General features: G+C 33.4%; 1 protein-coding gene and 1 long non-coding RNA gene across 2 annotated transcripts; one reads left to right on the forward strand and one right to left on the reverse strand.

Annotated features, from left to right (window-relative positions):
• Positions 1-1,226: 1,226 nt before the first annotated feature.
• On the reverse strand, positions 1,227-2,750 carry LOC128295191 (uncharacterized). The gene is made up of 3 exons (XR_008285530.1): positions 2,660-2,750; positions 2,098-2,175; positions 1,227-1,476 (listed from the first exon to the last, which is right to left on the reverse strand). It is a non-coding gene; the product is annotated as an uncharacterized LOC128295191 (long non-coding RNA).
• A 6,086-nt stretch (positions 2,751-8,836) lies between these two features.
• Positions 8,837-13,706, forward strand: LOC108484016 (protease Do-like 9). The gene is made up of 9 exons (XM_017787619.2): positions 8,837-9,681; positions 10,445-10,644; positions 10,734-10,914; positions 11,052-11,243; positions 11,927-12,159; positions 12,973-13,074; positions 13,187-13,237; positions 13,326-13,430; positions 13,530-13,706. Exons 1-9 carry the CDS (start codon positions 9,105-9,107, stop codon positions 13,626-13,628), a joined length of 1,740 nt encoding a protein of 579 aa, XP_017643108.1. The 5' UTR covers positions 8,837-9,104; the 3' UTR covers positions 13,629-13,706.
• Positions 13,707-14,046: the final 340 nt, after the last annotated feature.

Below are 14,046 nucleotides of genomic sequence, written 5' to 3' on the forward strand. Positions count from 1 at the left end.
AGAAGTGATACTACACATTCCATACATTCCTCGGTGTACAAGATAACTCATCAAAGACTCGATAGTATTTTCTAACCAAAATTCGCTTCTTTCGCATCATCATCTTTTGTCGCTCGAACTCTTCGCCTTTGTTTCTGATTCTATCAATCGGTGGCTTTTCTCTTATCACTGCACTCGTGATTGGGGAGCTTGAGCTACATGGGTAGCCCGAGAATCATGAGGGGTGGAGGTCTAACTCGCCGGATTCGCATTTAACGAACTCGGCAAACAAATCATTCAAAGCTTGGAAGAGAGCTTCTCGAGTCACTCCTCCCTGATTAACTGTTACTGGCCTATTCTCAGATGGCGCTACCCCTTCTACGAGAGCAGGTGCATTACTTTCTACATCATCATCACCAGCTCACTCAGGATCCATTACAATAAAACAAAATATTTAAAAATCGTCAGGAGTCGTCACACTATCAAAATACAAGTATGGCATGTATAACTAGACTTTTTCTCACACTAACTGTTCCGAGAACCGACTAAACCTGCTCTAATACCAATAAATGTAACGCCCCCACGCCCGAAACCATCACCGGAGTCAAGCTTGAGGTGTTACTAAACTTATCTTACCTTTTAAACAACTCTAAATCACTTATTTTAATTTTCGAAATAAACTGTTTTTCTGCGTCATGGTTACTTAAAAATTCATTTCTCGAGTTTCAAAACTCGAAATTAAGATCCGTAAATTTTTCATGAAACTAGACTCATATATATATCTACTTAATTTTTTCTAGAATTTTTGACTTATCCAATTAGTACAGTTTATTAGTTAAAGTTTCCCCTGTTTCAAAACTCGACTGCACTGACCTCTTCTTACTACGAACCATTTTTCTTCCTGTAAAAAATTCATATGACTAAGTCGTTTGTTTCTTTCAAAACTAGATTCAACAAGCATTCTAACCATATAAATTATACCTTCTAATTAGTTTTGTACAATTTATGGTGAATTTCCAAAGTTGAAATAGGGGATCCAGAAATCGCTCTAACCCTATTTCACTAAAACTCAGATATGTCATAAAATATAATACTTTTACCTGTTTTGCTTATTCCATAAGAAAATATACATAATAAGCTTTAATTTCATATATTATTCATCTTCAAACTATGTTTCTACCATTTTTAGTGATTTTTCAAAGTTACATCATTTCATTACTTGAATCTGTTTTTAGGTTACTTTCACATTTTCATAATTTTCATGTGATAATCATCATTCAATCATACATATTAATAAACATGTATATCATCAGCTATTTTCTTAGCTAATCACTAGCAAGTATTTACACATCATTCATTATTCATATTATACCAAAAGTAGCTAAGTTTCTATACATGCCATACCTAAAACAAAACGTCTAGTTATACCGAGTTATTTCTTTGATAGTGTGATCGGCCTCCGACATTTCCTTCGATCCCCGAGTGACTAGATAAGTACTATAAGAAGAAGAAAATAAAGAGATTAAGCACTAGGCTTAGTAAGCTTACAAGCAAATAAATCACAACATTCAACATAATGGATAATTATGCATAATATCATCTAACATCATAAATTTCTTTACTTCTCAATTTCTATCTTCTTCTTTATTCCCTTACCTTCTTTCTTACCTGACCTTTCCTTTTTCATAAGTATAATCTACTTTTCCTTTGCTGTTAATTCACTGTAATTTAACTCGTATCCTGACCCGTTGAACCACTCGAAATACTAAGGATACTAGGGTCGTTCTCGCTCATCAATATCTCGCCAATGCCATGTCTTTGACATGGACTTACATGAATTATTCCTGCTCCAATGCCATATATAATATGGACTTACATGGCTCAATCCTGTCTCCAAAGCCATATTTCTAATATGGACTTACATGGCTCATTTCATTACATCTCACAACCCTAATATCCTAACATTCCTAGGGTTCAATCGGGCTTTCTAACACTTTTCCTCTGTCACTTCACCTTAAATTCGACTTTAAATATTTTCATCACATAATATATAAATGCTGAAATTGACAATAATAATGTAAAATAAAAGAATATTGCATTTATTTACTGTAAACTTACCTTGATACAAAATGTGACTAAACCTTACAATTTAGTCCTTTACTTTTTCTTTTCCTCGTTCTTCTTTGGATTCTTGATCTATAATATAAAATATTTCTACTCATTAGCATTTATTTGATTTCTATTTCACTTCACAATTTATGCTGTTCAAAATTCGAAATTGCACTTTTACCCCAAAATTTACAGTTTTTACAATTTAGTCCCTGCTCAATTCACCCATCAATTGAACTAATTTTTTTCTAAATTAACACTTTTATTTTATCATTATAAACTATTTCACAGCCTTTGATATTCTGAATTTCAACACCAACATCTAATTCACAATTTTGCTCACAATTAGGTCCTAAATACCATTTTCTATCAAAATGACTTAATAAAACAACCTTAATATGAAATTAGAACTTCAATTTCATAATAATTCATCATAAACTACCCTTACTCAGCCAGGGTAACTTCCAATTTCACCCACCAAATCAAAAACTAATGAATTAGATGATTGGACCTAATTGTAAAAGTCACAAAAACATAAAAATTACTAAGAAATAGTAAAAATTGAACTTACATGGTGCAAAAATATGAAAAACCAGCATAGGAGACCTGCTACGGCGTTTCTGGCTGAGAAAGATGAAGAAATGTCTAGATTTTCAATTACATCATTTTTTTAACTATTAACTTTTATGCTAATTCCAATTTTATCCCTTGTTCACATTGTTTTCTTGCTTATTTCATACCCAAACCGTCCAGCCATTAACCTTTGGGTCTAATTGCTCTTTAAATCCATCTTTTAAATACTTAAGCTATTTACTCACAATTTAACAAATTTTGAGCTATTTTCGCTTTAGTCCTTTTAATTAATTAGCTATCCAAACATCAAAATTTTCTAATGAAACTTTAATACTAACTCAATGACACTTCATAAATATTTATAAAAATATTTATAGCTCGATTTTCAAATTCGAGGTCTCGATACCTCGCTTTTTGACCCGTCGACCTAATAAATTATTTTAATTCACTAATTTTACCATTTCACAAATTCTTCTAAATTCTTACTTGACTCATAAATATTAAGTTACTATCTTATTCAATCTTATTTGTCCGATTTAGTGATCTCAAATCACCATTTTTGACACCACTGAAAATTAGGCCGTTACATTCTAGCTCGGATTTGTGGTTTCGCAACCATCGTTCCGCTTAGGCCCTATTTCGGGATGTTACATTTCTCCCCTTTAGGGATTTTCGTCCAAAAATCTTACTTGTGAAGAGATTTTGGTACTATTTTTGTATAGCCTCTTCGGGTTCCCATGTAGCCTCGTCTACCCCATGTCTATTCCATAGTATTTTCACAAGTGCAATACTTTTGTTCCTTGATTGCTTTACCTCTCGAGCTAGAATCTTTACCGGTTCTTCACCGTAAGTCATGTCTGGTTGAATCTCAACCTTTGTCTAAGAAATCACATGTGACGGATCTGAATGATAACGACGTAGCATAGACACATGAAATACATTTTGAATCTTCTCTAACTCAATCGGGAAAGCTAACCAATATGCTAATGGTCCGACTCTCTCAATCACTTCAAACGGTCAAATAAAACATGGACTTAGTTTGCCTTTCTTGCCAAATCTGAGTGCAATCTTATTCATAAGTTATACTAATAACACATAGAATAATTGTGAATAACTAACAAATTAGAGTTTCAATTTTCTTTTAACTTTCAATTTTTATAGTATTAAATATTGCATTAATATTAATTTGTTTCAAAGGCCAATATTTAATACTATAAAATTAATATTAATGCAATATTTAATACTATAAAATTAGTTGAAAGCTTCAAAAGAGCTAATATGCTAATACTTGAAGGAACAAAATTTGTGATGGTTAATACATTATATTCTAGTCAATCTCAAAGAAGTTATTAAGTTTTAAAATATATTCATTGTAATGGATCTCATTTTGTTATTGTGAATGAGGAAATATTACATTTGGTATGAATCACTTTTGCTATTAATATCTACCTATTTTGATTTTGAAAAGGATAGAGAAAGATTTGTCAGTTATGTATAACAAACTAGATTTTCTATGATGACATATTTATACTTTTGTATAAATTGTTGAGTAAACTGAAATACCGATATTCTGAGATTGTTATTATGAATTCTGAGATACTATTGATGGTTAATCTGAAAAATCGATACTCTAATTTGTTAGTTATTCACAATTATTCTATGTGTTATTATTTAGTATAACTTATGAATTGTTTGCACTAGTTTTAATTGTGATGAAACTCACACTAAACTTTGTCTGATTTGCCTAAATATTAAGTTACTATCTTGTTCAATCTTATTTGTCTGATTTAGTGATCTCAAATCACCATTTTTGACACCACTGAAAATTAGGCCGTTACATTCTACCTCGGATTTGTGGTTTCGCAACCACTATTCCGTTTAGGCCCTATTTTGGGATGTTACACATACAGTGGAGTGGAAGGATGAGAATAAGAGAAAGGTGGGAATTACTCGAAATTTATTAAGGATGGGTTGAAAACTAACGAAGAATGAGGTGTTAAAAGATTTTAAGAATTAAGGGTGGTAAGTGAGGGTAAAAAGCCAACTAGTTTTCATTCTTGCATAAAAAGATGTAATTGAGTAAAACCGTAAATTTGTACATGGTCAGGCCCTCTGAACGAAAACTGAAATGGTTTGGATAAAAATATAGGCTCGATTAAAAAATGAGTCGGCCCTCAAATAAGTTTTTTTTTTTGTTTAGGTCCGACCCGAATTAGAAAAAAGACAAAGAAAATCTATTATTTTCTTGCTGTTTTGCTGTTATTTTCTTGTTGTTTTCTCACTATTTTGCTACCATTCACTATTATGGTACTATTATTTTGTTATTATTATTTGGATATTATATAACACTTATTTTATTGTTAATTTTGTTACTATTTTAGAGGCATTTGTTTGTTAATTTACATACATGTGTGTCTTATTTAAGTATAAATATTTTTTAATTTATTTTCAATTTGTTGGGAAATATTTATTTTAATGTTTTAGTATTTTTGATGTATTATATTTTTAAATTTTTATATATAAAAAATTACTTCAGATGGGCCAGGCCGGGTTTGGGTTTTATCATTTTTTTCGGCCAAGCTTAGGCAAAATTTTAAGTTTAGTTTTCGACTCGAGCTTGGTAAACAGGCCTAAAATTCTGACAAGGTTCGGCTTCGCTCATGGACAGGTTTAAGTAAAAGTCAAGCCGTCTTCTTCTTAAGAAACGTGTGAAAATAGTTGATTTTTGCAAGCAGATATAAGTTAGATTTGGATAAGTTGCAATTTGATTGTTGAAGAACACCAAACAATAAAAATACCAAAAGTTTGGTTATGCGCTTAGGCTTTCACTTACATATGTAGGGTCTTGCCTTCAAACACGTATAAATGACAATTTGAGTCTTACGACTCACCAAATAGTAATCTTACATTCATGCTAAAAACTAGATCGCTCTCTACTAAGTTTTTCCCTTAAAACTTAGTTGTAAAATCAAGTGACTCATTTGTTTTATTTACAAATATTACTCTCTCAAACAAGTTCTTTCTTGAACAAAATATAAGTGCTAACACTTGTACATTTCAAACTAAAACAAGCCTATCACTAAAACAAGTTAAACAAACACATTTTTGTACAGTTCTCAAAAGAAATTATTTAGATTCCCTAATGGGTTAAAATAATATTTATTTCATTAAATTCTCTTAATAAAATCTATCTGGACAATTAATTTGAATAAATCAAGCAGAGTGCAACTTGCATAGAAAAGGCTATGTAAGTCATACATTAATAGCTAGATTTTGTTGAAGGCTCGGAGGCGAACATAATTAGATATGTCAATTTTTTTATTGATATACATTTTCCTCTTATATGTGATATTCTCCATTTCCATTTTATACTTTGCTTTCTAGGGGTTTATTTCCTCTTACATGTATTTCTTATTTTATGAGTTAAATGTCTGATTTTATCAGTCTAAATAAAATTAGTTGTCTCAATTAGAATTGGTGGCCCAGCTTTTGAAGAAGTGTCTGTAATTTACTTGAGTGATGCTTAGCCATTAAGTATTTTTAAATTGGTTCATAGTATTCTCATGTAGTCAATATGATGTAAACCACTAATTTCTTAGTCTTGTTTTATTTCCTTACAACTTTATTGGCATTAGAAAATGCATCCATATTATTTGGTGGATTAATGGTGTAATATCATTTGGATGACTTCAATTCATTTAGTTCTTATTCTCGAACTTCTCATTTTTTACTTGTAGATATTTTTTCTAATTAAACTTAGATTAGTTGGCATCGGTATTTTTGTCATTGTAGGAGGATATAAATTCGAGTGTGTGTTTTCGTCTTATTTAAGGGTTAGAAGTAGTTATAAGTAGTTCTAAGAGTTGTATAGAAAATTAAACATTGAGACTTTTACTAATGGGTTAATTCCATCATGTGTTCTCAAACTATAACTTGTATTTTAAATTGATTCACAAACATCAAATCCTTTGTAGGTTTGCTATCATTTTTGCATTGAATTCTGTTAGTTTTTCTATCAAACCTGAAGGCTTTGTCCTTTTTTTAGCTTGTATCTACTCATTCCACATTTCTCTTGGCTAGTTCAACCCATTCCACTTCAGCATAACTCGTTACTTTTTCATACAACTGATATAACCTAGTTGGTTGTCTGTTAAGGCATACCGTAAGGGCCTGTGCCTAACTCTAAAAACGAAGGCCTAGCTTGCCATTCATCATTTAATTCTTTGACTTCCAATGTGGCATTGTGGAATTTTCAAATGTATTTTCTTAAGGTTTCCTCCTGGTTTTGCGTGACTGGCATTCAACTAGCCGATGTTCTTAAAGCAACTCTACAACTACCAAAGTGTGCCATAAAGTTCCACTTGAGAATGAAGTTTATGATAGAACCAGGTGCTAAGAAGTACCATCATTGCCTCGTTGGCCCCCTAAGTGTAGCTGGAAATATTCTACACTAGACAACATCCAGGATGTTTCTCATGTTATGAAAAACCCGGAAATGGTTTAAGTGATCTGTAGGGTCCGCAAATCCATCACAAACTTCTACAGATAAGTTTACTTTGGCCAGTACATGAATCTAGTGAGTTACTAAAGATAGCGGAATATGAGCAGCATCTACTCAAAATCATTAGGTGCAGGCTGCTGCAAGTTCTGCAACTTCTGCTTCAATGCTGCAACCTGTTCAGCCATATCCATTGCTTCGGGTTGACACGCCCTTCTGTCCTATGCTTTTAGGTATGCGCTTTATGTAGCTGTCCTTGTAAGGGCTCAATGGCGGAGGCTGAACTTTTGTTAAGGATAACATGTCTTGTAGGTCGTGTTGTAGTTGTTTGTTAATTGTGATGCACACTGGGAATAAAGCTCAGGTGCCAAGAGATTGAGGTGTGGTGTTAGCTGTTGCTAATTGCGAGAATGTTCACGACATATTATTGGTGTCAAGTGGTCCTGATGTGACCAGCAGGCTGCTCGCTTTGGGGGTCGTTGGATTCGTCATTACGAGAGAATACTGTTGGATTTGAGCTTCGGTTGTGGGTAAGGTTGACTGTTTGGTCAGAAATCCATGACTTTCGTGTACAAGTTTCCCACAAACGGTGTTAAATGTTAATGTCATTTTTAGCTTGTAGATGGGTTGGATAAGTCTACAAAAAGAAAGAAAAAAGTGAAAGGGCACTAGAGTTTCACCTCCAAAACATCCTTCGATGCTTAAATCAATAATGATTCAGATAATGAAGTTGGAAGGAATGGGTTTAGGCCAAAGGATTCACATACTCGACCATCTATAGGAATTCGGTCTTTGCCTAAAGTTGATCGAGCAAGTAATTGGATCTAACGTTTTGTTGTTGACCTCTCTCACATTTTCAAGGTTGTTGAATTCTTCATACATTTTGTGTTTCTTTGACTGAGTTAAACATAGAGTCTATAGAAATTTCTTAAATATGTGGAAGAGGATACTAAGTAGAGTATTGATGCTCTTACGAGGGAGAGTCCCTCTAGGGTCTTGGTGGCTTGGGCTTCAATAGCCTATTTATTAAGCATATGAGTTGTTTACCCTTAACGAGATAAGTTTGTTATTATTTAGTTAGGTTAAATTATATATATGAATTAAATTGAGTTGTTTGAATAATTTATAAAATATAAGTTAAAAAATTACAGTTGCTTTTAGATCAAGTGGAATGTTATTAAATTAAAATAGAAAAAAAATTAAAAAAAGAAGAAGATAGAATGATTTTCTTTTACAATTTAATGTGGAGAAAGGGTTGTATGAAGTAGTGACGCCACGTCATCTGTTTCCTTTTCTAATAGTTTTATGCCACATCAGTATTCTTATCCCGAATTTCAGATTTTAATTTGAATTTAATTTTTTCGTGATAAAATCCTAAAATTCGAATAAGAATATCGATGCAAGATAAAACTATTGAAAGAGATACGATGACGTGACGCCACCGTTTCATACAATCCTTTCCCATTTAATGTGTAATTAATTTAAAATTTTTAATGACTTAATTTTATTTAATTAAAAATATTTTCTCATCCTAATTAAACATTTAAAAGTCACATTTAAAATTAATTTAGGCTGCCACTTAATATTATCATTAAGAGCTTAAGAGAAAAGTGATCATCTCATAATTAAAATATAATTTAAGGCAAATAAAATGATTATTTTTATAATTTAACTTTAAAAAAATTAAAAAATTCAGACGGAATCGAATGGCTAAAGCGTGGCTGCAGCCAATCAAATGCAATGCGCTGCAAAGCCCGAAGAGTAATTTGCGTACAAACGAAAAGCTGAGCAACAACAACTGAATAATTTGATGAATAGAAGGAAAGAAAACTCAACCGTTACTTTCTTCTTCTTCTTCGATATTTCCCTACATTGATCCCTTAGAGGAAGATTATCCCGTTAATTGATTCGTCTTCCTTCCTTTCTAATTTCGTAATTAGTAAAAATGGGGGATACCAAAAGAAAAAGAGGCCGAAAACCCAAAAACCCTACCCCCTCCCAACCCTTACAATCGCCTCCTTCCTCTCCTTTGGACGATGTCTTCTCTCTCAGTAACATCGAAATCATCCCTTCCACCTCCTCCGCCGTCGAAATCACTACCACCGCTTCCCGTCCTCGTGGTCGCCCTAAGAAACTCCCCAAACTCCCCGATAACCCCGACCCTCTTCCCCCTCCTCCAATCCTATCTCCTTGCCGCCATGTTTCCAACGGCACCGCCATTGGACTTGGAGGAGGAAGTGGAGGAGGGGAGTTGGCCGTGGATCCTATTGGTGCTCGAGTGGTGCCGGCAATGGATGCAGTGGTGAAGGTGTTTTGCGTTCACACGGAACCCAACTTCTCGTTGCCTTGGCAGAGAAAAAGACAGTATAGTTCCAGCAGTAGTGGGTTCGTGATCAGCGGGAGAAGGGTTTTAACAAATGCTCATTCAGTCGAACATTACACTCAAGTTAAAGTTAAGAAACGTGGGTCTGATACTAAGTACTTGGCTACTGTCCTTTCTATTGGAACCGAATGTGATATTGGTATGTTCAGTTCTTACCATTAAATTTCTAATACTGCATATGGAATACTATTAATGCTTCAGTTCAACGTGCTAGACTGTCGGCATAATAGGAAATTTTAATAATCGCACAAATCATATGTTGAAAATGAATACCCTGTGTATAATGTAATGATTAGAATTATCGCCAACTAGTATCATTGCTTGCCATGCTCAAACTAACGAGTAATTGCCATGCATTCTGTGGAAAGAAAATTGCTAATTTCTTCAAGTGGGGAGGGGTGCCAATGGTTTCTTTTGCCCATAGCGGTGAAGCTTGTAACATTGACTGTTTGCTAAGTAGGTTACTTGGGGTGTAAGGACTTTCTCTCTCACTCTCTCTCTCTCTCTATATATTTATATTTGTTTCTCAATTTTTGAGAGGTAGAGTTTATTGTTTCAGATAAGAGTGCGAGTATTCTGTCAGTGTTGGCATCATATGCAGGGAAGTAGAAAATTGACTTATAGTTAATGGGTGCGGAATGTAAATTGATTTGGAGGTTATGCTTGGTTAATGAGAAAAGGATTGATGAAGTATTCTTATATAGTACAAGAAAAGGAGAGGAAAGTTCAAACCAGTCATGGTGTAGTGTGAACTAACATTGAAGAAAGAAGTGCTTAGACATTAGTGAGTAGAGTATGATGTGAAAATAATTGACATTCTGGAGGTCATCTTCATGATTTCAGATAATTGCTTTTATTCTTTATTTGGTTGAATGCATGATTTGGTTTATGTGGTGAAGCAGCAATGCTTACAGTTAACAATGATGAGTTCTGGGAAGGTGTGTCACCAGTGGAATTTGGAGAATTACCTGCTCTTCAAGATGCTGTAACTGTTGTTGGTTACCCCATTGGGGGAGATACGATTTCTGTAACAAGCGGAGTTGTATCACGTATAGAAATCTTGTCTTATGTACACGGGTCAACAGAGCTCCTTGGCTTGCAGGTTACATGATTTCTTTTCTAGCATTTGTTTCTCTGCATTGCAACCGTAAAAGATTTCATATAGTATGTATTCTGCATGATTATTTGCAGATAGATGCTGCTATAAACTCTGGGAACTCTGGTGGGCCTGCCTTCAATGATAAAGGCAATTGCGTGGGAATCGCATTTCAGTCTCTCAAACATGAAGATGCAGAAAATATAGGGTATGTAATACCAACACCAGTCATCCAGCATTTTATCCAAGACTATGAGAAGAATGAAGCCTATACTGGTAATTTAATTTGGGTCTTTTAAATAATACTTTTTATACGTACTGTTCATTTCTTCTTCTTCTTTTTTTTAATTGTGTGATGCATGTACTATTTGCTTCATTGTGATTAAAGTTTCATGGCCGCACTTTTATGCTAGGATTCCCTATTTTGGGGATTGAGTGGCAAAAAATGGAAAACCCTGATTTGCGTAAAGCAATGGGCATGAAACCTGAACAGAAAGGTGTTCGAATCAGAAGAGTTGATCCCACTGCTCCAGAATCTGGGGTTTTGAAGTCATCAGATATTGTGCTCAGCTTTGATGGGGTTGATATTGCCAATGATGGAACAGGTAAGTAGTTCTTTTTGTATACAATAAATAAATATTTGCGCACACAAACTTGTACACTATTTAGCCTTCAGAGAAACCGATTTGCATATTCCATGGGCTTTCCAATTGAAATTATTATGCACAAACTTCATACGTTGTCTATTATAAGAGCAAATCTTGTTGTCATAAGACCCAACTTTCACTCTATCATAAGAGCAGTTCTTCGTACTCGTAAAAATCAACTGGTTACTACTAGTTTGAACTAAATAATCGTGTATGTTTCCTGGAAAATACCTGTAATATGTTAATCATTACTTCACATTTGTGTTCGTAGAGCTTTATAAAATTAAAAGTTAAACTGCTTTATCCCAACAATAGTGAGTGTGGCATTGAAAGGAGAACTTTTCTGAGAATGCCTTTTAGATGAATTCATGAATTAACTTAATTATGAATCTATTTACGACTAACTGCTGCTATCTTCACAACTATGAACTTGATTAAGTACTTGAATAAATATCCTAATGGAAGTTGTTAGTTATGTCAAAAGTGGTAATACATAGAACACTATTATCTTGAGAACAGATAGCTAACAATCCTATCAAGATTTTTATCAGAAAAATTGGAAAATGTTCAAGTATTCTCGTTTCTAATCTGTTCAATCTTTCTACACATTTTTTCTGATATTGTTCTCAATGTTTTCTCAGTTCCTTTTAGGCATGGAGAACGCATAGGTTTTAGTTACCTAGTGTCACAAAAATATGCTGGGGATAGTTCAGCTATTAAAGTTCTACGTAGTTCTGCGATTCTCAATTTCAACATCAAACTTACATCACATAGAAGGCTTATTCCAGCACACAATAAGGGCAGGCCTCCTTCATATTATATAATTGCAGGATTTGTGTTTACAACTGTATCTGTTCCATATTTACGTTCTGAGGTATGTTGTTTACTTCAAAATATATTGTCTGTCACAATAATAATAAAATAATGCCTGTTAAAGACTTAGCTAGCTTAGATGCTATAAAATGAAAGATTGATATTTTTATGTTATTTTTGTGTTCCTCTTTGGGCATTCTCAAAAAGTAGAAAATATGAATATATTGTTATTTTTTTGTTGCACTATCTATAGCTCGTATGATTGTACATTTTCTGTAATTTCGATTTTTTTGTCAAAGGTCAACAAAACATGAGCATGTTTGAAATGTTTCTGTTGGATTTTACTTTTCGAAGTGCTGAGCAGTCTGCAATGTGAATTGGGTTCTAGTAGTTTACTTTCATGGCAAATTGAATATTTTCTTGAAATCTGCAAATTTATCGTTTATGCTGCAATTTTCTTGTGATAAAGAATGTTCTTAATTGGATCAGTTGCTACATTATCTTTTTTCATTTTTTAGGATCTGTAACAGGAATTTGTGTAATTGTTGAGTGACACCTTTTTCTTTTGCCACATTCTAACTGTATTAGTTTTCCAATTGCGTGCATCCCTAGACAATTATTTTCAAATTATGCAATAAATGGATCTGAAGATAAATGATATAGTTGTGATATCAAGTACAACTTTTATATTTCTTAACAAATTTTTTCTTTTTATAGTGAGATTTTATGATTATTTAGATCATAAAAGTGTAGAACTTCGAATTTTCATCAAGTACATGGTAGTAGTAAATTTGATTTTTCAAAAGTTAGTGACAAAATTGCTTATCTGTGGAGTTTCCAAATAAACTATGCTGTATTTGTAAATTTTGCTCAGTATGGGAAGGATTATGAATATGAAGCTCCAGTGAAGCTATTGGACAAACTCTTGCATTCAATGCCGCAGTCACCCGATGAACAGCTTGTTGTGGTGTCTCAGGTTCTTTCATTCTTCTCCTTTGTGTGTGTTTGCATGCACATATGCATGCCTACTTAAAAGAGTGGGCATATTCTGCTGATCTGTTCTGACATTTTCTTGAAATTTTTTGAAGGTTCTTGTATCTGATATCAATATTGGATATGAGGACATTGTTAACACTCAGGTTAGAATCACCAGTCATTGGCAACTACGTTAGATTTCAGTAGTTCAGTTCTTTTATTTATCATTGATGAACACCTCATCCTATACAGGTCCTTGCTCTTAATGGTAAGCCAGTGAAGAATTTAAGGAGATTGGCTGAGATGGTAGAGAACTGTGATGATGAGTTTCTGAAATTTGACTTAGAATATGAACAGGTTCTCTCTCTCTCTCTCTCTCCATGCATGTAGTTTCCTATACATGCTCTTGTTGCAGCACACGACTAGACATACATTGATGTTTGTGGTTTGATGCAGATAGTAGTGCTTAGAACAAAGACAGCAAAAGCAGCTACTCCGGACATTCTTGCAACCCACTGTATACCATCAGCAATGTCTGTTGATCTGAAGGCATGATAACCAGGGACTTACATTTTGTAGACAGTTAAATTATATTACATAATCATTACTTTTCAAAAAAATTTAATATAAAAATAGACAGTTAATATGTATTACACATATATAAAATATACAAGCTTAACCTAAGGACATAACAACAACAATAATAATAAGGTAAACTACATCCAGGGTTATCAACTTTAATAAAATTTTACTTGGATCACTTAATTTTAAAAAGGTACAAATTAATTATTGAATTATTCGAAAGTTACTGTTTAAGTCAAGTAGCCATTTAGTTGCTAACAATTGTCTTATGGTTGTTAACTCACTATTTATCATAGGGTAAACTACGTCCAAGGTGACTCATTTATTAGTAATTTTACACTTTGGTCTTTCAATTTAAAAAAAGTTAGCCACTAAATTATTTGAAGGTTTT

The sequence above is a fragment of the Gossypium arboreum genome, chromosome 7 (assembly GCF_025698485.1).
Source record: "Gossypium arboreum isolate Shixiya-1 chromosome 7, ASM2569848v2, whole genome shotgun sequence".
Taxonomy (NCBI): Eukaryota; Viridiplantae; Streptophyta; class Magnoliopsida; order Malvales; family Malvaceae; genus Gossypium; species Gossypium arboreum.

Bases quoted from the DNA above. Each gene is read 5' to 3' on its own strand.
- LOC108484016 (XM_017787619.2), top strand. From the start codon at position 9,105: ATGGGGGATACCAAAAGAAAAAGAGGCCGAAAACCCAAAAACCCTACC. The intron at 13,075-13,186 runs GTTCTTTCATTC...AATTTTTTGAAG, and splicing joins AGCTTGTTGTGGTGTCTCAG to GTTCTTGTATCTGATATCAA. The intron at 13,431-13,529 runs GTTCTCTCTCTC...GGTTTGATGCAG, and splicing joins TTGACTTAGAATATGAACAG to ATAGTAGTGCTTAGAACAAA.